Source organism: Populus nigra, chromosome 5, assembly GCF_951802175.1.
Source record: "Populus nigra chromosome 5, ddPopNigr1.1, whole genome shotgun sequence".
NCBI lineage: Eukaryota > Viridiplantae > Streptophyta > Magnoliopsida > Malpighiales > Salicaceae > Populus > Populus nigra.
The window spans coordinates 3,758,338-3,780,945 of NC_084856.1; the positions used below are offsets into that span (position 1 = coordinate 3,758,338).

General features: G+C 32.7%; 2 protein-coding genes across 2 annotated transcripts; one reads left to right on the forward strand and one right to left on the reverse strand.

Annotated features, from left to right (window-relative positions):
- Positions 1-488: 488 nt before the first annotated feature.
- On the forward strand, positions 489-3,388 carry LOC133693797 (protein DETOXIFICATION 41-like). Its single transcript, XM_062115118.1, has 8 exons — positions 489-872; positions 1,194-1,738; positions 1,832-1,918; positions 2,008-2,064; positions 2,233-2,471; positions 2,561-2,679; positions 2,860-2,946; positions 3,038-3,388. The coding sequence occupies exons 1-8, from the start codon at positions 561-563 to the stop codon at positions 3,107-3,109; spliced, it is 1,518 nt and encodes a 505-aa protein (XP_061971102.1). The 5' UTR covers positions 489-560; the 3' UTR covers positions 3,110-3,388.
- Positions 3,389-8,887: 5,499 nt separating this feature from the next.
- Positions 8,888-13,180, reverse strand: LOC133694684 (polyamine oxidase 2-like). Its single transcript, XM_062116325.1, has 9 exons — positions 12,626-13,180; positions 11,749-11,956; positions 11,556-11,669; positions 11,046-11,133; positions 10,677-10,762; positions 10,483-10,585; positions 10,225-10,322; positions 9,682-10,111; positions 8,888-9,550 (listed from the first exon to the last, which is right to left on the reverse strand). The coding sequence occupies exons 1-9, from the start codon at positions 12,666-12,668 to the stop codon at positions 9,239-9,241; spliced, it is 1,482 nt and encodes a 493-aa protein (XP_061972309.1). The 5' UTR covers positions 12,669-13,180; the 3' UTR covers positions 8,888-9,238.
- Between the last annotated feature and the right edge of the window lie 9,428 nt (positions 13,181-22,608).

Here is a 22,608-nt window from a genome sequence, read left to right on the forward strand (position 1 = left end):
GACATTTCTAAACTTTTCACAACTTCCAGAAATTATTGTCCGTCCAAAATAAAAGGAAAATATTTTTTAAAAAACAAAGTCAAAATATTTTTTTAACTGAAAAATTCATTCATCAATTTTTATAGCAAATAAAAACAAAAAAATTTTAAAAGTGATTTTTTTTAAAACAAACGCATCCTTGCTAAATGATGCCCAGAAATACTGTTAATTGCTCCTACCTGCATGCTAATTAAATCTAGGACCGTCAGGTGGTGAAGGGTTCATATATGAGATACTTCTGGCCTTAACAACTTACGTAGAATGAAGATTAGGTGCACGTGCTTTGACCAACCACGCCGCAGGTCCATGAAAAATCAGGTACCATGCTTGAAATGAGTTAGCCTTAGCTACTCTTCTACAAGCATGTCTGCCTTCACTGTTAGAATGATCCTTAATTTATCTTCTACCTAATTAATTTATCTTCTACCTAATTATCTAATTAAACCTGCTAGACATTTATATATGAACTGACAAACCCTTCTTCGACAAGCACCTAGCTAGTAGTGATCGCAGAAATAACCATGGGCGAAGAATCAGAGTATCAAACACCGCTACTAGAACTTGACTCTCATTCACGTATTCGAGATTTGTCTTCTGTTACAATTGAAGAATTCTTGGAGCACGGGCCTGTGGCTGTCCGATGGTGGCCACGTCTAGTTGCATGGGAATCAAGGCTCCTTTGGATCCTATCTGGCTCATCTATTATTGTTTCCGTGGCCACCTTCATGCTTAGTTTCGTGACCCAGATGTTTTCAGGGCATTTGGGTGCATTAGAGCTTGCCGGGGCATCTATTGCCAATGTAGGAATTCAGGGTCTCGCTTATGGCATAATGGTACGTCTTTATTTCTTTCCGTCAATTGCTTTTTTTCCTTGTTTCAGTAGGAGGCATAGCCCCCGAGTTACAAAATGTTGGTAGTCTTGTCCGATTTACAGGGTTTCAATTTGAGACCTTCAAATGAAAATCTCAAATCTCATCGTTGAAGTGTCCCTTTGAACCTACTGATTGTTTCTGTCGCTGGGACGTTAGTTGCATATCCTGCTGAATTAACTAAGAACAAACTAAAAGCTTGACTGCTACTTTTAATTTGTTCTACAAGCTGTTATCATGCCTTTTAATCTTCTAACTTTGTGATTATTTGATAATAAACAACAGCTGGGCATGGCCAGTGCAGTGCAAACTGTCTGTGGCCAAGCATATGGAGCCAAAAAGTACTCATCAATGGGCATCATTTGCCAAAGAGCAATTATTTTGCACCTGGGAGCAGCTTTCCTCCTCACGTTCCTATATTGGTTTTCAGGGCCAGTTCTGCGAGCTATTGGGCAAACAGAGAGCATAGCTGAGCAGGGCGAAATTTTCGCTCGTGGCCTGATACCTCAGCTATATGCATTTGCATTTAGCTGCCCTATGCAGAGGTTTCTCCAAGCTCAGAACATAGTAAACCCTCTAGCATACATGTCTGTTGCGGTATTCCTACTCCACATTCTTCTCACATGGATTGCTGTTTATGTACTGCAATATGGTCTCTTGGGAGCTGCTCTAACACTGAGCTTCTCTTGGTGGTTGTTCGTCATCTTAAATGGACTTTACATTATCCTGAGCCCATCTTGCAAGGAAACCTGGACTGGCTTATCTGCCAGTGCTTTCACAGGAATTTGGCCTTATTTTAAGCTTACAGTCTCGTCTGCTGTCATGCTTTGGTATAACAAAGATTTACAGCACTAAATGGTTTCTTACCAAGTTCTACATTCTGAATATTATTTAATATTTTATACTTTAAATTAATAATGCAGTTTGGAGATATGGTACAGCCAAGGACTGGTACTTATATCAGGACTCCTCACTGATCCAACAGTAGCACTAGACTCCATTTCTATATGGTATGCCATAAGCTAGCATCTCCATTTCCCACTTGCACAATGCCATTGTTTTTTTTCCAGGTTCTAACTTGAAATTGAAACATCTTCAGCATGAACTACTTGAACTGGGACATGCAATTCATGCTAGGCCTGAGCGCATCTACCAGGTTTGCCAAGAACTTAAACACTTGAATTGACATATAATCAAGGGATATTATCATGCAGCTGAACCTATTTATTTTGTTTTCATTGCCTTGAGCTACTTCTCGGCATTAAATACGAAGAAGATACATATTATCATATCTATACCGATGAATCTTTGGGTTGAATCGCAGCGTTCGAGTAAGTAATGAACTAGGGGCAGGTCATCCGAAGGTAGCGAAATTGTCAGTGATGGTGGTGAATGGCACTAGCATCGTAATTAGCATAATTTTCAGCGCGATAGTTTTGATTTTTCGAGTTGGATTAAGCAAACTCTTTACAACCGATTATGAGGTTATAGAGGCAGTTTCTGATTTGACTCCCCTGCTTGCCATCTCTGTTTTCTTAAATGGTATTCAGCCTATACTGTCAGGTTAGAAAGCTACATTTTACACATCAAGTTCACTTATAGGCTATAACTACAAGATCTAGCAGAATAATCATTTCCTTGTTGATTTTCAGGTGTGGCCATTGGGAGTGGATGGCAAGCTACTGTAGCTTATGTTAACCTGGCCACTTATTATGTAATTGGTCTCCCAATTGGATGTGTCCTTGCCTTCAAAACCAGCTTAGGAGTTGCTGTAAGTTTATCTTCCATGCGTAGCTTCTTACCGCAACTTTTTTCTTCTCTGTATTAATTTGAGCCTGGGAACTTTTGGTTAAAAGAGAGAGAGGGCAGTGGACTAAGCCCAGTGCTTGATTTTCCTGTAACTTTGCTGATAGAAGAGAATTCAGATGAACCAATATTAACTTTCTTTCAGGGGATCTGGTGGGGGATGATCGCTGGAGTTCTCTTGCAAACAATAACTTTAATTATTCTTACTGCCAGAACAAATTGGGATACTGAGGTAACTTAATCCACCTTGTGTCACTTGCCTTCTTTCTATTTTGGATAGAATTGGGATTCGTTGCCATCATTGTTAAAAAATGCGTTTACAGGTTCAGAATGCAGCTGAACGTGTGAAGAAATCAGCAAATGAAGATTTCTCTGGCTTGGTGGAGGCCATCTAAGGACATTTCAATCGATTCCCACCTTTTCTTTTTTGTTGTAGAGTTCTCGGAGATGAATTTAATTCCAACAATCAATTTTGTAGCTTTAAATTCTCTAGAGAGGTATTGATTTGAATTCCAAATAGAATTCATTTGTTAGAGTAATTTAACATTAAAAATAATATTTTATGAATATCCTTAACAACAATGCTTGCGATGTGGATTTTAGCCTGCAAATGCTTCACTGCACAATGTAGCCCCGAATTGCACAAATATAATGTAACTATTGGTTTGCTTGGAGTCTGCATGCTCTACTCATTAGGGTTTACTTTGGAGTTCCTTGTGGAAGATGAATACTGGAATCAAATCCATGGGCTCCTTTCATTTTGGAGTCATCATGCTAGAGGTCGGCTTGTAGAGGTTTTTTTTTCCTTTCATGGAAATATTCCACTTTTACGGCCTTTTTACCACAAAATAATCTATAAATAGCTCCAATGTTGCTGTTTCCATAGCAAAATTTTCTCATGACACATGAAATCATACAGAATTTATTTATTTATTTATTTCAACTTCACTCCATGTGTTATCTATGCTGCTGTTTTCATATCAATTTTATTTTTGAATTAAGAGAAAAATAATTAATATTATTAATTTAATTTATTTTCACATGTATTCCAAATAACATAATTGGATTCAATTATGTGATTTAGTATTTTATTTCAAATATACAAATTATAATAAATTATCAAAAACTAGATTCAATTCTACATATAATTTGTTTCGAAAAATACTATAGTTTTCTAGTTTTTTAAAATTTTAAAGTACCATGAGCACAATCCATTGACGGATATAGACTTAACCTGTTTTTGTTTTATAGAATGAGTTAAATCTTTTCTGATATAAAAAAGATCTCCACATGATTATAGTGTTTTTAAAGGAGCATGAAAAATCTAAGACTTGGGTTATTTAATTCAAATCAGTTAAATAATTAAGGTTAATTTAATAATATAATTAAAAAAAACAACGACAATAAAAATAAACCAATGATTAATCAAAAAAATAAATAATTGTTAATACTATTAAAAAATACTCTTTGAATATTCTTAAAAAGTCTAAAAAGATCTTTTTTGATAACAAAACAAAAATAGAATAATCTCATAAGGTGAAAAATGAAGAAAAAAAATCTGAAACTCAATCACCAATAAATTAAACATTGAAAGATAAATTATAAAAAAATCAATTTTAAAAAAATAAAAAAACCTTAACTTGAGTATGTCAAACTCGTGGCGCATTCATGAGACCAAAGTAACCTCGAACAAAAGAAATTGAATAAAACAATGAAAGTTAACTTTTAAACAAACTAAATTATGAAAGGTGAAATTGAAAAACTCAATTATAAAATTATAAAAAAGAACTCGAGTTAACCTGGGTTAAATCAATAAACCCACGACTCGTAATATGAGATTATGATAACCTCATATAAAGAGAAAAATCATGAAACTCAAGGCCTAATAATTTAATGTCGAAAAATAAAATTGAAAAAAAAATCAATTTAAAAAAAAAACTAATAAAGACTGAAGTTAAATTGGGCTAATCTTTAAAATTCATGACTCGAGTCATGAGACTAGAATTACCCTATTGAAGGTAAATATAAAAAAAATCATGAAGCAAAATTCTTAATCATTCAAAATTAAAACAAAAATAGCAATCAAGAGAATGAGTACCAAATCTTGTATAAAAACTAAATGAAATAAAGAGACTACATTGAAAATTAAAATAAATCAAGAAAATAAAAAATTAGCAATAAAAATAATGAGAATCAAATTTGATAAAAAAATTAAATGAAATAAAATGCCGATAAATGAAACTAAAAAAAATCAAGAAAATAATAAAAAAAATAACAATTAAAAGAATGAAGACTAAATTGGATAAAATAAGTTATATGAAACAAAATATTGAGAATGAAATTGAAAAAAAAAATTAACTTTAAAAAGCATTAAAAAAATAGCAAAAACAAAAGAATTAAACCAAAATTAATTCACATACAAATACAAATTGAGAGAACACATTTAAATTTTTGAAGGGTTAAGGGTGAACAAGGTGAGAAGAGAGAAAGGAGAGAAGGAAAGAAAAAAAAAATCCAACAGGAGCACAACCACTTCACCACCATATACACACGCATGACCACTGTAAAAAAAACGTTGTGACGCTTCTAAACCTATCATGGAATATAGTGTTTAGCCTTAAAAAAACCCGCACATGCTGCCTAAATATGATAATAACAAATGAACAGATTGTATTGCTCCTAATAGATAATCAATCGATTTTTTTTTATAATGATAAAATGATCATATCTTTGTTCTAATCCACATTAACATATGTCCCGGTGTACATTGGATGACCAATTGCTTTTGTAAAAAAAAAAATTTAACCACATTCTGAATCTTTACTATTCTGGCTAGCTACATAGATTCCTTAGCCATGGTTAAGGCCTCAGCCTCTGAGGCTTTCAAAATAAGAGTCATGAACTGGACCAGCATTGCCAAAATAATTTTTACCATTTGATTGTGTGATGATCGCTGCATGGACCTCTATATTATTCATGACAAGTTAGGTTACTATCTCTATTTTATCTTATTTCACCCTCACACACACACACACACACACACACACACACACAGTGCAGCACTACATTTAAGTCGGTTTATTTCCTTCCGAGATAAAATAATAGAAAAGCACGTAGTTTCTTTTGTAGGACATATACAGAGAGTAGATGCCGTGAAACAATCCCATGATAGTACACCTCATGCTCCTCTGTATTATTCATCCTTGGATTGGAATCCTAAGAAGCACATAGCCCTACAAAGCGCACAAACCCTTTCTTATACAGGGGCAATATGATAGGTGATTATGTGAAAAAAGAGAAGAAAAACAACCCCAACACCCCCTCAACAACGCAAACAAACAAGGCAAATAATGATAGCCTGAAAAGACAACAATTGAAAGAGTTCCTTTTCTACAAAAAAAAAAAAATGATGAACAATGCAAATTAACTTATCTAGATATACGTCAATCGTGAATGATCGAAAGCCAGAGAGGAAGAGAGATTGATAGGACGCAGGATTGCCAAGAAAATTTATCAAATATGGTCGAAGACAGATCCAAATGAATAGGAAATCAATAGCAAAGCAAAAGAAACAGCCCTTAAAAATTGAAGAGGCAATTAAGAAAAAATACATTGGACAATGCATCAGATGCTTAATCATGGAACAAAATTGAAGAAGCAACTTAGAAACTTTCTCCGAAACACTAAAATCATTAATCAGAAAACGGAATCAAAATGGAAATCTGAAAAATCCACCTAGCTATTGATCTTGTTTGCAACTCTCGTCAACTGAACACAGCCTCTTTCCACAATTAATTTACCACTCGGGCTGTTTGAGCTAGTTAGCTAGGAAGCAAAGTTTCTTCTTGTTTAATTTAACGGCGCGCGCATCCAGAACTTGTGTTTTTCACGGGAAAGAGAGACGTTGGATGAAGGGGATGGCTCGTTATGTGGTAGGTGTAGCTCGATCATCAGGAAGAGGGAGAGAGAGAGTGTCGCTGAAGTGGACTGTAGACGGGAAAAATAAATAGAAACACCGCCATGGTTGCTGTCAGCATGAGAGATAGGGGCAAAAAGGGAAAAACAAATATGGTTTCCATTCTTCCACCGTTCCACGTCGTCAAGCAACAAACGCGAAGAAAAAACAACGTTGAACGAATTTTGTGTTCTTGTACCGGGGTGTTTGTCACGGTTCTTTCCTCTTTCATGTTTTTATTAATATTAAAAATAAAAAAATTATTTAAAAAAAAAATAACATGGGCTGCGCTGGGTAGTTTTGGTTTCTTCTGTAATTGTAATAACCAAATAAAATTAAGAAAATATAAAAAATAATAGAATTATGAAGGTTAAAAAAGGAAGGACGTACCTCTACGTAACTGAGGGCGATTACTCTTGTCTTTTAAATTGGTCGGCAGAGACAGAACATTTTCTGATTGTCCCTTTCTAAATCCTCTCTCTGTACATCCAGTTTTCCATTTACTGTCTGTGCATGGAGCTGATTTTTTCTAACTAAATTCTTTACATCTTAACATTGAATTTCCATCATCCTCAAGTATTGTTTTCCACGTCAAAAGGGAGCCCGGATTTGTATAAAAGCACATCGCTTTTGCAAGAAAGTTTTGGTGGATTGACTAGAATCATTGTCTCGAGCACGATTCCTCGTATTCAAGTTTTTTTCCTTAATAATATATTTGCCCAAAATAATTTTTATATAATTAATCCCTGTTTACTGAAAAATAATTTTTTTAAAAAAAATAATTTTTTAAAAAAGTAAATTCCAGAAAAATATTTTCTGATATTTGATAGTGTAATGAAAAATAAGTTAAAAAATAATTTTCAGTGTTTGGTTATGTTATGGAAAATAAGCTGGAAAATAACTTATTAATGTTTTATTTTTTTCAAGTTTATTAAAATAATAAGAAACAAATCTTATAAATTAAAAATTTAAATGGGAATGAAATTGAAAAAAAATATAATTTCATAAATTATCTCAGATAAAATAAATAATAATCAAAATAATAGAGATCAAATAAAAAATAAAAAAATTAAAAGATGAAGAAATTAAAATAATAATAATAAATATTTTATAAATTATTTCAAATACAATAAGTAACAATTAAAAGAATGAGGATCAAATTTGATAGATAAAAAATTTCAATAAAAAAATGATAAGGAAAAAGCAAATAGCAATTATAAAAATAAAGATCAAAGTTAATATAAAAATTAAATTTTAAGAGATGAAATTAAAAAATAAATATTCAAAACAAAATATATGTAGCAATCAAAAGTTTGAGGATTAAATTTGATATAATCAGCAAATAATGACATTTTTAAATTTTTCATAACTTCCGAAAAGTGTTTCCGTTCAAATTTTTCAGGAAAACATTTTCCTGAAAACCAAGTCAAATTTTCTTTTAACTGGAAAGTGTTTTCCGTTGACCAACTTTTCTAATGGCAAACAAACACATGAAAGTTTGGAAAGTAGTTTTCCAGAAATCACTTTTCAAAAAACAAACACGGCCAAAAGAAAAAATACTTTTCTGGAAACTAAGTTAAATTTTTCCTTAACTAGAAAGTATTTTTCTTTAACTATAAAGTATTTTCCGTTAACCGGAAAATATTTTCTGTTAACCATCTTTTCTAATGACAAACAAACATAAAAAAAAATTTAAAAAATAATTTACAAAATATAAACATGGCATAAATCGTTCGAGAATATAGCAACTCTTTCATGAATAGCAAAAAAGACCTTAGAAAATGGATTGTGAAGGGAGCAACGCCGAGTTGGCCACTCACTCTGATGCAAGCAAAACACCTTTTTATGGCAATATGCTTCCTCTCCGATTAGATGCCTTCAAGTCAGTGCTTGTTTAAAATCAAAATTGCACATATAATAAAGGTTATTGGACACGGTTGTTAAGGAATAATTAGGTACGCTTGACGTCATTGTCCACGACGAATGCAATATCATGATATTGCTTTCCCTGCCCTCTTTACACCATAGCCACGCCCGCCACTCAAAGGGGGCACAGCAGTATCTGTCTTCCCCTCACCAGGGACTTCGAAAGAACGAGGACAAAATCTATGCATGACATTATCTTGTAAATAACAACAAATGGAGGACAAGAAACAGGTGAAAAGGGTTACGCGCCTGCAAGTGGACAGACATCCATGGAACGAGGGAGGGATGGAGATAGAGATAAAGCCAACTCTTTTATTTAAATAATTATGCAAATTTCGTGCCTTCCCACCAAGAAAGTGGGAAGAACATGATACAGCATTCTCGTACAGATAACTTACACAAGGCAGGTGCCACTCAACATGTGGGCTAGACTAGACTCTTATTTTTTTGTGCTTGCCCAATAACAGTATGTATACATCGAAGGGGGCGACACGCCAATCAAACCAATCAAGGATGACAGGTTAATTTTCGACGACAGTTCTCGAACAGCACAATCGAAACTGTGATGATTTGTTAGCCAGTTCCCGTGTTAACACATCCACATCTGAATTATTGCATCCACGAAAGCGGGGCAGCAAAAGAGTTACATTCGTGAGATCAAGAGCGGGACAGACATTGGCGCCTCCTCGGTACCCATGACTGGCTGAAACAAGTCCAACTCTCCATAACGCTCCAGAACACGCATCCTGCAATCTTCTGCGGCCATCAATCCAGTTGAGAATGCACCATGCACTGACCCTGGGTAGCTCACACTTGTTGCCTCACCTGCAAAGAATAGGTTATCTACAGGGATCCTCAGCCTCTCATACAGTTCATGGGGTTTGCCTACTGTATCATAGCTATAGGAACCAAGTGAGTTGATATCTGAGCCCCACCGAGAAACAAGATACTGAATCTGCATAATTTTTGGAAAATTAACATCATGTCATGAGTTCCATAGCAAGCCCAAGGAAGCTAGTTCAAATGCTCAAGAAAATTTCATGACTTCAATGAATAATAAGTGCAAGTTTATGGAACTCAGATTACCGGTGCAGAAGCATCAGGAAGGATCTTCTTGAGTTGCATAAAAGCAAAATTAGCAGCAGCTTCATCAGACATTTTCTCAATGTCTCTGGCAAGCTTCCCAGCAGGCATATAAACAAGGACAGGGTGGCCAGTTGCTTTGTGAAGATTCAGGAAGTAGCTGCATCCATAAGATGTCTCTGCAACCACACCTAAGAACTCTACTTTTGGCCAGAACACCTGTTCGAAGTTCAACACAATCTTATTCTCAATTCCCACTCCAAGGTCCTTGATGGCTTCTTCCTTCCAGTCTGGAAGTTTTGGTTCAAACATTATGGTCTTAGATTTCAGCACGCCAAGAGGAATGGCAACAACAGCAGCATCGGCCATAAATGTTCTTCCATCTTCCACTGTTACCTTTACTCCATTATAATGCCTCACTATTTTTGTCACCCTAAAAAATAACAGCGATGATTTGTAATTGCCAGACATAAACAAGTGGGTGTGTTGAACTCGTAAATGTGTACAACCTCAAGCATAACATAGGAAAAGCAAGAAATAACATACCTGTGGCCCAAGCGGATGTCAAGGCCTTTGGCAAGAGTGTTAATGACAGGAAGGTAGCCCCTGACCATAAGCCCATGCCCACCAGGGAGCAGTTCTTCCTACAAAAGATGATGCAAATACTAGTGTGTCAAGACATGACAAGGGTAAACTCTACTACCAGCAGATAAAAGATCATTTCTAATTCTAGCCTGGAAAGCAAATGCTAGTGAAGATGCTTGGGATTCTGAATAATGACATTGTCAATAAGTGAAAACTTACCTGATCCCAGCCTTTAAGTGATATCGTCTCAGAATCAGCAGCAAACCATCCTTCCATTCTGCATAAATACCACTGAAGCACCTTGTGGGCAAGACCCTCTAACCTGTACATCAAAATAAACTTTATTAAACCAAAATTTTTTGTTCAACAAACATGCAATTTACTATTCCAATATGTTATTATGAGAATATGACCTTAAATCTGGTCGTCTTTCAAAAACAATTGAGAAAGCACGGAGTATAGACATGTCTTCATTGTTTTCGAGTCTTACTTTATCTGTCTGCATTCAAGAAGAGGAACAGCAACTCAGAAACGCCCATGAAACAAACAAGATGGGCTTGTGTTGAAGCGACGGAAATATTTTCACAGTCGCAAAGAAAACCATCCTCTTCAAGGTTTCTATGCTAGACAAACCTCCAAAGATCAATTAAGAAAACTCAAAGATACAATAGGCTTCAGTCAGAGAAAAAGATTGATTAAGCTAACAAAATCTTGTGATGTTATAATACTAGGAAGTGTAAAAAAGAAGAGGTGTACAAAAAAAGAAAAGAAAGAATGCGTGCCTCCTTTAAAATGTTCTCAAATGCTTCGCCAACTTTGGTGACCAATTCTTGTGGAACTTGGTTCCCATCCATATCATAGAGTGCATAGCTGCACAGAAAAGATAAAACTTAGACGGGAAAAAAAAACTCAACACGGTATTCAAAGTAGTGGCAAAGAGAAAACTTGAGGAAAATGTTACTATAAATTGAGAAAATGCCCAAAAAGAAAAAAAAATACAAAGAAAGTTTGAAACTCAACCCAACCATTGACTTCTCTTAATAGGACACAGCCACACACAAAAACCTCTACTAGCAGATGGCAACTTGGGAGATACATAACATCTAAATTATCTTTCTGCATCACAAACTTTAAAGATAAAAAGAAATCATGATTCAAGACTAAATGATGCTCTAGAATCGGGATCATGCATGAAGTTTTAATTCATGAAAGGAACTTTAGAAACATACTACACAACAAATGCAAAATAAAAGCAACAAATACATGTTTAAATCAGTCAATCAATCAATTACCTTTCAAGATCATGGTCATACAAGACGGAGTTATCACCACTAGTACGGTACAAGGGCAGTCCTAACCTCCCAATCAATGGTGCCAAAGGATTCTCTTTGCACACCCCATGCAACCTGGAACCACAATCATTCCCATTATTTAATTTCTGAATACTAAAATTAAAAAAAAAATCTAAAAAAAAAACATTATTACCATGATGCACCAAGGTCGACAGGAAAACCAAAAGAGAAATCAGTATGAACACGACCTCCAAGCCTGTCTCTTGATTCTAACAAGACAACCTTAATTGAAGCATCATGCAAAGCTCGTGCTGCCGCCACTCCGGCAATTCCACCGCCTATCACTATAACTGACGGTGATCTTGTTGCTTCCCCCCTCCCCTCATTCGAATAACATAGACCTGTTCTCATTACATTACATTAATCCCAAAAAAACAAAAATTAGTCACTAATTAATCATTCCTCCCATCTTAATAGTACTTAAACATTGCTACAGTAATAGGTAAAGCTAATTAATTAGCAAAGAAAGGGTAAAGATTAATTTTTTAAAAAAAATTAAAACAATTCATTAAAATAACATTTTAAAAAAATTATTTCTAACGTAAACACAATGAAAAAATGAAATAAAAAAACACTGTATAACCACAGTACTAGCACCAAACAACACTTTAATGATGGAAATGTGTTGAAATTATTTTTGAAAGTTTTTTTTATTTGTAAATTTATTAAAATAATATATTTTTATGTTTTAAATTATAACATCAAAATAATTTAAATTAAATTTTAAAAATTAAATTTTAATGAAAAATATATTAACGTTTAATAACAAACATCCCTAAATCATTCATCCCAAACACATGCAAATGCAGAACAAAACACGTGCACTGCTATATATGTGGGACCCGCGGGGTTACTGTGCTGTCACTTTCGTAAATTAGGGCCACAATAAAAAATATTGAAAAGGATGAGAAAAATACTGGCACCGACAAATTTTTAGCCAACTATAATAAAGAAAGAAAAGAAAAGAAAGAAAGAATAGAATTATGAAGGTTAAAAAAGGAAGGACGAACCTCTACGTAACTGAGGGCGATTACTCTTCAATTCCGAAACCATGATCGTTAAAAGATGATGATGATGATGATGATGATGATGGGGGAATGGAATTAAAATCAGAATTACTGGGATTCAAAATGAAAAAAATAAGATTATTACTTATAAGGGGTTGTGATAATAAAGGTTCAGTGGATTTGTTTTGGAATTTAAAAAGAGAAGGAGATGATTGAGGTGAATAATGGAGAATAAATATCAAAAGACAAGTTATGAAATGGTTCGAATTGGACGACGCGAAATAATAACCCAGCTTTCCCAACCAGCTCATGCAGAATCCCTTTTCCGATTATACCCCTCTTCCGATTCTCTGCCTTTCTTGCAGAACTTGATCGACAGAAATTGATGGAGATTTTCGAAACCTAATCTTATGATTCTGTCATGAACAGATCGAGAAAGTCGAGAAAGCCAAAAGGGAAGATGATTAGAGAGAGAAGGTGAAACTTCTAGAGAGAGGGGGGGGAAGATGCTTTCTGGAGAGAGGAGGGTTTGTTTGGTTTGTGATTTGGTTGAGATTCGGGGGGCTTGGATTTCAGCCTTTATAGACTTGTGTATGCCAGCTACCCCAGGCCCTGATACGCGCTAGTGTATAAGAAGAATGCTAATCGCTAATAATCTAGCGACACGTGTTTTTAATTGATCAAATCGGGTAGTTATGCTCTGCAGTTGCCATATTGGAAGGGTTAAAACGAGAAAGGAGTGGTTGCTTTACTGTGCAGTAAAAAAGGCAAACAGGGGAAATTATTATTATTACGTTTGATGACGTGTGACGTGTCACTTCAATTTTGAAAAAAGGCAAACATCTTTTATTGCTTTTCTGTCACCGTATACTTTTTTTTTTCTTCGGTTTGAAAAATGAAATGGAATGTTACGTATCGGATAAGCAGACGTGTTGCTCGTTTCGTTGTAGCACACGATAGTGACCGTCTTTCTTACATTAAATTTGGGCCAAACGTTATTGTTTTTTTAATGTAGTGTAGGATATTTTTAAAAACATATTTTTTAAGTTAATAATATATTAAATTATTTTTTTATTTTTTAATAGTAATGCATTCAAATTATTAAAAAATATATAAAATACATTAATTTAATATTTTTTAAAATAAAAAATAATTTCAAAACAATTTCAAAAAAATAAACACTTAAATATTACCTGCAAGCATTGCAGCTATGGAATTAAAATCTACTTTACAGGTTCAAGCTAATTATTCAACTTGAAAATATTTTTAAATAAGATTTTTCCTTCTAATAATTGAATTTATGGTTTGAATCTTAATTAGAGATTGGTAATACCATCCAAACAAAGGAAATGTAATTATTTTAGGTTTGTGTTTTGTATTGTTTTGAAACTTAAAGAATATATGTGATTATGATAGTTGATGTATTTTATTTAAATATATATTAAAATAATATTTTTTAATTTTTTTAAAAAATATTTTTAATATTAATATATTAAATTAATTGCAGAAAAGTATTTTAGAAAACTAACAAGGCTTCAAAGCGCTAAAAAGTTTCGTGGGCCCATTATGATTGATGGATTTGTGAACCGGAACAGCTCTTTTTTATTATCATAATTTTTATATATTTACTTGGATGAGTCGGGAATTTAAGTTTTGCAGCTTTTGCTCTTGTTTGACCCCTCATGTTGTATTTTAAATTGTGATAATAATTTTTTATATATTTATGCTCATCCGATGAAACCATGATATGACGTCCTGATCCTAACTTAGACATTGTCTTGTATTGTTATTTGAATCAAAATTTTAAGTTATTAAAAAATTACTTTTATTATTGTATTGATATAAGGTAATGGTTAACTTAATTTGTGATCCTATTCTTATCTCGATAGACTCTAAAGTCAGGGTTTAAAATTATGATATTAATCATTTTTATTTTTGTGCTGACATGTATTAGTCTAAGTTGACTCTTTTAACTTATAACCAGGGCTTTACCCTGAACCAATTCCTGATTTAGATTTTAAAACTATTATAATAATCACATTTATTCTTGTATATCTTAATTTTATAATTTTAAAATTGAAAAATTTTTACAATAATATTTTACGAGTAATAAACAATGAGTATTGTTTATGAAAACACGTTCTCCATGTATATTCTGTTTTGTAAGTACATAAAATCACTTTAAAATTATATTAAAAACATATTTGTATCTATTTAGCCAAATATGTTCTTGTTTATATTATTTTCATTATTTATATCATGTGACGGTAATTAAATAAATGCTATTTAAAAATTATTACATATTATTCTAAAAATGACATTTTATGACCTCATCAATATTATAACTATAATAAAAAAAAAATCATATTAGTATTTCACTGTGGTTGTTGACTTGTATATACAATTATTGTGGATTTGGATAATATTTTTTTATCTTATTCTTGGTGAAATGACATTTTTAAAACATGTTAATTGAATCTGTAAATTTTTAAACGTTTGATTTTTTTCTGATCCGGCCCACAAAGGGCCACCAACTAGTGCTAGATCAAAGATTGTTCGTACCAACTATCTAGGTGGTGGTCCAGTGATAAGAATCTGGGACCAAGAGATTTGCTCTCTATGTGGTCTCAGGTTCGAGCCATGTGATTGCTCATATGATGGTCACTAGAGGCTTACATGGTCATTAACTTCAGGGCCCGTGGGATTAGTCGAGGTACGCTCAAGCTGGCCCGGACACCCACGTTAAAATAAAAAAAAAAGGATTTTTCGTACCAAAAACATATTTGTTTTCATGTTTTTATCTATTTAGTTAAATATATTTTTATTTTTATTATTTTTATACTACCACGATAACCAGACACTGCTTTAAAATTATTACATATTATAATTCATGTACTGAAAACAAAATTCTCAAACGAAACTAGATCCACAGTGTTTTTCATGATCTCGTCAATATTATAATTATAATAAAAAACTAAATCATATTAATGTTTTACTGTAAAGTACTCGGTGACGTGTATCCAGGATTACCGTGGATTTTAATAATATTTCATATTTTTTGTGATATAACATTTTTTTCAATCATATCATCCCATTTCGTGTTTGTTGGAAATTTAACTTATTTTGATTTATTTTTTATTAAATATTCACGATGTAGAATAACATTTTTGACATTTTTAAAACAGAGCCTGTAAATTTTTGAACGTTCGAATTATTTCTGATCCGGCCCACGACGGGCCCCTATCTAGTGCTGGACCAAGGATTGTTCGTACCGAATATTTTCTTACTACAAGGATCGGTTAAAAACACATGTTTTTCACACCGAGGCCCTAACGAGCTGGACCATAGTTTTCCAAAAGTATCGAACATAAGCACGTGTGTGTGTCCATATAGACCTATCCAAATTCATGTTCAACCGGGCTCAAGCGTTAATTTGAAGAGACCGAAGTCTGAGACCAAATATAGATTATTTCTCTCACCAGGATGATAAGTGAGTTGCTCTCCTCTCTCTCTACTATATGGTTGCTCATGCATCCCCGTTGAAGATGGCCTTCCCGGAGGAGAAACGTTAATTTGGACTCTATGCTCAGGATCTTGAATGCGTCCATGCTACAGTCATATGAAACTTGATATATATTTTTTAGTTTATCGTAACTGTTAATTTCACTCCTGCTGACTGTTAAAATTAGCTCTGTGCCGGATAATCAAGCTTATAGAATATTCGATCAGTGGAATCAAGCGTCAAGTAAAGACTAAAGTCCACTCTTTACAGGGGACAAAGGCCCAGCACACATAGACTACTTGGTGCAAACTCTTGGCCAGCCACTTCCCACTAAAATCAACCCCCAGGATTGTTGAGACAAATCTTTCAGCTAGCCAAGGATTGTCGCGTTGCTTGGAATGATTAAGAGGTTGCATGCAAACAAATAACTTCAATATCATGGCAGCGACCAGATCTGGGCTTTGTTAAACTGGATGTGGACGACAACTCTTTGGGAAATCCTGGTCAAATAGGTTTCAGGGGACTTATCAGGGACTGTGATGGAAATTAGGTGGCTGCGTTTACAGGGTTTGCAAGTTATGGCCCTAACTTACTTCTAGAGCTTCTTGCTTTGAAACATGGTCTGATGATTGCTTGGGATTGGGGTTACAGACAAGTACTCTGGAATTCAGATTCTATGGATACTTTGCGTTTGGTTCTTGAAGGCAACATTGAGTTTCATCATTTTGGAGCAATTGTCATGGACATTATAGATCTTCTGGCTAGGGAATGGGAGGTTCCGCTTTGTCATACTCTGAGAGAAGGCAATCCCTGTGCGGTTTTCTAGCCAAGCTAGGAGCGGAGGAGAGTAGATCTGAGTTTCATATCTGGGATTATCCCTCTCCAAGGATTGTCCCCCTTCTTCTCGCAAGCTCTATGGGCATCAATTACCGCAGAGGCGATTAGTTTGTTCTTTTTCTTTCCATTGTACTGAAAAAACACGCTGGTAATCAAAATAATAATTGAGTGGATGTTTTTGGTATTAATATACTCTTAAATACAATTGTTTTTTTTTAATGTTTTTCTCGGGATAATTATATGCCTTTTCCTTTCCCTCTTTTAGATTTTTTAAATTTAAACAATGGTGAATTGTTTTTTTAATGGTTTAGACATTATTTTTTTATGTTTCAAAAATATTTAAGTCGAGCTCGCAATGAAAGCGCGAGAAATAGACTAGTAAATACAACTAAAATAATAGGGTTGATTTAACTATTTAAATGAACAATTAATCAAGTTAATATATTTCTTCAAACGCTTTGTAACAAATTTGTGTTACAGCTTAATTGGGGGCTATTGAACGATGCAGCAGCAATAAAATCCTTTCTTCTTGATAGACAACCTGCTGTTTGTCACAAAAACATTTGGCTCAGGTTCACGGTCCTTCCTCGGGCCCTTAAGCATGGACTTTATTGTAATAGGCCCCTTGAGTTTACGGTAGAGTTTTGATTTAGACTTTTTTTCGTTTATTGTAAATAAATTTTAAATGATTTTTTTTTAAAAAAATTCAACATATTTACATACAAATTTTAAATTTTATTGCAAGATCTCTGATCAACATATTTGTGAATTAAATAAATTCATTTTATCGTTATCAGAAAATCCATCCATAGGACCTCCAATTTTGTTTTCTTTAAGAACTTGTTTTCTTCCGTATTTTACAGTCACATGCACCATTTTTTTTTTTAACAATCACTCCCACTATTGTTATCAATCCAAACGCAAACTAAAGAACCTATAAAATCCTCTTCACATCTGTTTCTCAAATCGAACTCAAAATCATGGCTTAAAATTGATGCAACAAGATTTATTAGTGTTTTTTAAACATGTTCTAGTTAGTCCAAGCTTATTTTAATGACAATATAAACTCTAAAAGGTATAAAGTCAGATTTGGACCTAATCCAAATGCCTAGGCCAACTTCAGGTGCTTTGTGGGCCATGACAACACACCTGGATTTAGTGCCAAGCCGAGCGCCTGATGCTTTTTAGGCCACGTTGTGTGGCTTGAGTCTAGTCTTTTGAGTCTAGACCTGTGATTTTCACCTAACACCTGGTCCTCTGGAATTTTTACCGACCTAGATTTTTTAGCCTTGATCCTATTTCATCTATATCTCTATGTGTATAAGAGTCTCTCATGACCTACTACATTGTCTTCTTATTAATACAAGTATTAGAGATATTTGTCATTCATTAATGTTTATGTAAAAGATATTTATCCATCATTAATATATGTGTAATGAATATTTATGCATCATTAATGTAACCAAAATGAAATGACTTTCCAATCCCTATATTCAAGCAAAAAGACAAGGTTCAAGAGGCATAAATATCATCTGAATCACTTTGGTTCATAATTTTTTTATTTTCACCATATACACATAATACCATTTTCTTAAAGAGCATTTATTTCATATCAAAACAAAAACAAACAACCTTTTTTATATTTATTGCACTCTCTTTACAAAGATATCGAATTAAGCATTCGAGAGTCCCGAAATCCATTAAATGAGGATTGTTTTGCAAGTATTAAGATTCCTACATCAAACTATCACCTTTCTTAATTATGGAGAATGAATCAAATAGCAAGAAAACTTGTTTGAGCCCATTATCCAACCATAAAAAACCCTATTCCTAAGCTTTTTTTGATTTTGAAACATCATCAATTGACACTGTCTATGAAAAATTAATAAAAAAAGCCATTATTTCTTTAGAATTTTTTTTTGACATTTCTAAGACATTCCATAACAAACAATCAAGATACACCCAAATTTATCACTCTTCATCAAGACACATGTTCCTGTGAATTAAAATAATAAAATGACTATTTAAAAAAAAACAAAATCATTTAACTAGTTATTGGATGAACTTCACAAGAGGGTCCATGTATTATTATCATAGTAACCAATAACATATCGGTCTTTTTACATTTTAGATACATAGTGAAATGATTTTATTACCCTTAAAAGTAAGAAAAAAAAACTAGGATTCATGGGCTTCTCAATCCTTTTTTGCTTTGATTGCACAATGAAATGACTATCCTTAAAAGCAAAAAATTAAAATTAACATCCATGAGATTTTTTATATTTTCATCATAGTTTTTTAGTTATTATCGATTTGAACAAAGGCAATTCATTCTTTTAACAAATATAAATATAATTAAAAAAATAAAAGTTGCTGGCGTATGCATAACAAGTGCTAATGAATGGGAAGTGTCTTTTTTCTTTGAGCAGAGCGTGCGGTGCCTCTTAAAGATCAAACACCTCCTACTGTAACAACATTGGAAACATCGCGTCGTTCTCTTCCGATGAACAGGTGCGTGTGCATTATGGAGCTCTGATTGAGCTCCGATTGATTGTTTTTTCTTTTCCTTATTCTTTTCTCTCTCCTCCCTTTAGATTTCACACCAACCCTTCCAGAAATGAAATATGTCATGTCAATTTATATTTGTATTAATTTTGATCTTTATTTTTTTTATTGATATTTGTTTCACTTTTAATACCTTTTGATGTTAATTTTTCTTCAATCTTATCTCTTAATATTTTATTTCATTTGATTTTTTTATTCAATTTGGTCATTATTCTTTTAATTTCTATTTTTTTATCATTTTCTTGATTTATTTTAACTTCATTGCTCATCATTTTATTTTATTTTATTTCTATATCCGATTTTATCTTCATTCTTTTGATTGCTATTTTTTAATCATTTTCTTGACTTGTTTTATTTTTCAATTTAGTCTTTTATTATTTTCTTTCATTTAGTTTTTATACCAAATTTAGTCCTTATTATTTTGATTATTATTTGTTTTTTTAATTATTTTGGATGACTACGAATTTTGGTTCATGATTTTTTCATGTTTGCCTTATATGAGGTAATCTCAGCCTCATGATTTGGGTCACGAGTTTCAAAAACTAGATTTAACTTTGGTATTTTTAGGTTATTTTTAATTTTTTTTTTCAATTTCATCATCTGATATTAGGTTATTAAACCTTGAATTTCATGATTTTTTTCACTTTCTTTTCTATGAGGTTATTTTAATCTTATATCCCGAGTCATGAGTTAATTGAGTTAACCTGAGTTAACTTGAGTTTTTTTTATTGATTTTGAGAGTTGACCTCTATTATTTTATTCAATTTCTTCTATGTGGGGTTATCTCGGTCTTACAACATGGTCGTGATTTTGGCATGCTGACTCTAGTTAATTATTTTTGTTTTTTTCTAGTTTGTCCTTCAATATTTGCTTCGCTGGTAATTGAATTTTAGATCTTTTTTATTTTTCTCTTTATAAGGTCATTCTATTTTGATTGAATTTTTATTTTATTATTAAATAAAATAATTAAAATATTTTTAAAATATTCAAAGAGTATTTTTCATAATATTTACAATAGTTTTATCAATTGATTATGCAAAGAAAAAATCGATCGTATCTACGAGTTAGTGCTGAACACCTATATCGTCCGTACTTATTCTTAAAAAGTCAAAACTTTTCACCATGTCGGGATTATTACTACACACGTGCTTTTAATCAGGCTTCTACTTTCAAGGAGAGTGACATTGCTTAAAGTAATCACAAAAGTTAAACAACATTTTAAAGTAATTTGTCTAAAAGAAAGGATTAGTAATCATAAGAGATTAAGACTCTTCTCCGTGCGCAGAGACATCATTTTAGATTTGATTATTGAATCAACATTAAGGACGAATACAGTCGTGGAGTGTCTCTTACCACCTCGGTTGCTCCAAGTGGGCTGGGCAATCGGGTTCGAGGGCTTTGAACATGACCAAGAATAGTGTTCAATTAGATCATTTACCTACTACGCTATAAGTAAGATTATTATTTTTTAAAATTAAAAAAAATATTCATGCATTGTTAATGATTTTTTTAAAAAAAATTAAATTATGTAGAGATTGATTTAATACAACCGGGTCAATTTAGCAAGTTTAAAAACAACCTAGATGCCGAGAAAAAAAACATAGTTTGACTAAATTTTTTTTAAGATAACATGTTTTTAAAAATAATATTAAAACGACAACATATTAAATAGATCTGGATAAATCCATATTAACATATAAAATTCACGACGCTGGTTATGAAATTATAATAACTTCAGAAAAAAACCATATTGAAACTCAATTCTAAAAAAACGACGACATATTATCCAATGTTAAATAATAAAATTAAAAAAAGACAAAAAAATCAGAGTTAACATGTTAAACTTAGATCATGAGACCGATATAACCCAATAAGAAAAAATTAAAACAAATCATGAAGATTCATTCCTAATAAATCCAACATTAAAGAATTAAATTAAAAAAAAAGATAAAAAAATTCGAGTCCATCTGGTTCAACCAATCAAACATGTTACTCAAAATCTCATATAAAGCAAAAAATAAAAATGAAACTTGTTTTTAATAAACCCAAATAATGGAGGATGCAATAAAAAAAATTATGATAAAGAACTCTAAAAAAATAGAGTCAATTGAGTTAACCTATAAAATTTATAACTCGGGTTATAGAACTAAAATAATTTTATAAAAAATAATTTAAAATAAATTATAAAACTTAATTTTTAATAAATCTAATATTAAATAATAAAATAAAATAAAATAAGTTAAATTGAGGAGGGGAATGGTGGCTTCCCCTCCTCAATAATTTCCTGTTAATTAGGACTTGTATTTTAAAAAAAAAAAAACTCGGCTACAAAACACTAGGCAAGTTTGCAAAGGCCGGTAGGACCAAAATGTTACATCAATCATTTTCTACCTTTCAACATCAAGAAGAAGATAGGGAGCAGATATATAAAATAAAATAAAGGAGTCCACACCATTATCTTTGAATGGCTTCCATATATTAACGCCTTGTATGGTTACATCTTCTGGTGGATCCCATGCATCTCTCTCTCTCTCTCTCTCTCTCTCTCTCTCTCTCTCTCTCTCTCTCTCTCTGTGTTGAATCACAACTTGCATGGGGGAAATTATTTGATTTCAAAAGCATAACATGTTTGGACCCAGAAATCCAGTATATTTTGCAACTCCAAGAAAGAACAGATGAAAAGGTTGTAAGAAGATAGGACGATGCTGAGTGAGAATCTCCAAGGAAAAGGATTACAGTGGTGATGATGCTGGCTCTCCAAGTGCACGTCCAGCTCGGAGAAAGTGAAGAACATCTTCGTATATGCAGTGACATCCTTTTTGGTTAAAAGAAAAAAAAAGAATAAAAAAACCAGTACCTATCCATTAATTTCAAAGAAAAAATGATTCTTCGATTACTCTGGCTAGTTGGAATTATGGTCATAGTTTGGTGTTCTAGTATATATTCCTCTATTGTACTTCTATGCATACTTAGCAGTAGTAAGATCTCTTAATTAATTAATATTTTTCTTAATGAATTTTAAAATATTTTTTAATTGAGAAAAAATTAATCATCACATAAATTGAAATTACTGAATGGAACG

Coding starts and splice junctions, on each gene's coding strand:
- LOC133693797 (XM_062115118.1), top strand. CDS start 561: ATGGGCGAAGAATCAGAGTATCAAACACCGCTACTAGAACTTGACTCT. Junction 873..1,193: donor GTCTCGCTTATGGCATAATG/GTACGTCTTTAT, acceptor AATAAACAACAG/CTGGGCATGGCCAGTGCAGT. Junction 2,947..3,037: donor GAACAAATTGGGATACTGAG/GTAACTTAATCC, acceptor ATGCGTTTACAG/GTTCAGAATGCAGCTGAACG.
- LOC133694684 (XM_062116325.1), bottom strand. CDS start 12,668: ATGGTTTCGGAATTGAAGAGTAATCGCCCTCAGTTACGTAGAG. Junction 11,957..12,625: donor TCGCCCTCAGTTACGTAGAG/GTTCGTCCTTCC, acceptor TAATGAGAACAG/GTCTATGTTATTCGAATGAG. Junction 9,551..9,681: donor TTCCTGATGCTTCTGCACCG/GTAATCTGAGTT, acceptor AAAATTATGCAG/ATTCAGTATCTTGTTTCTCG.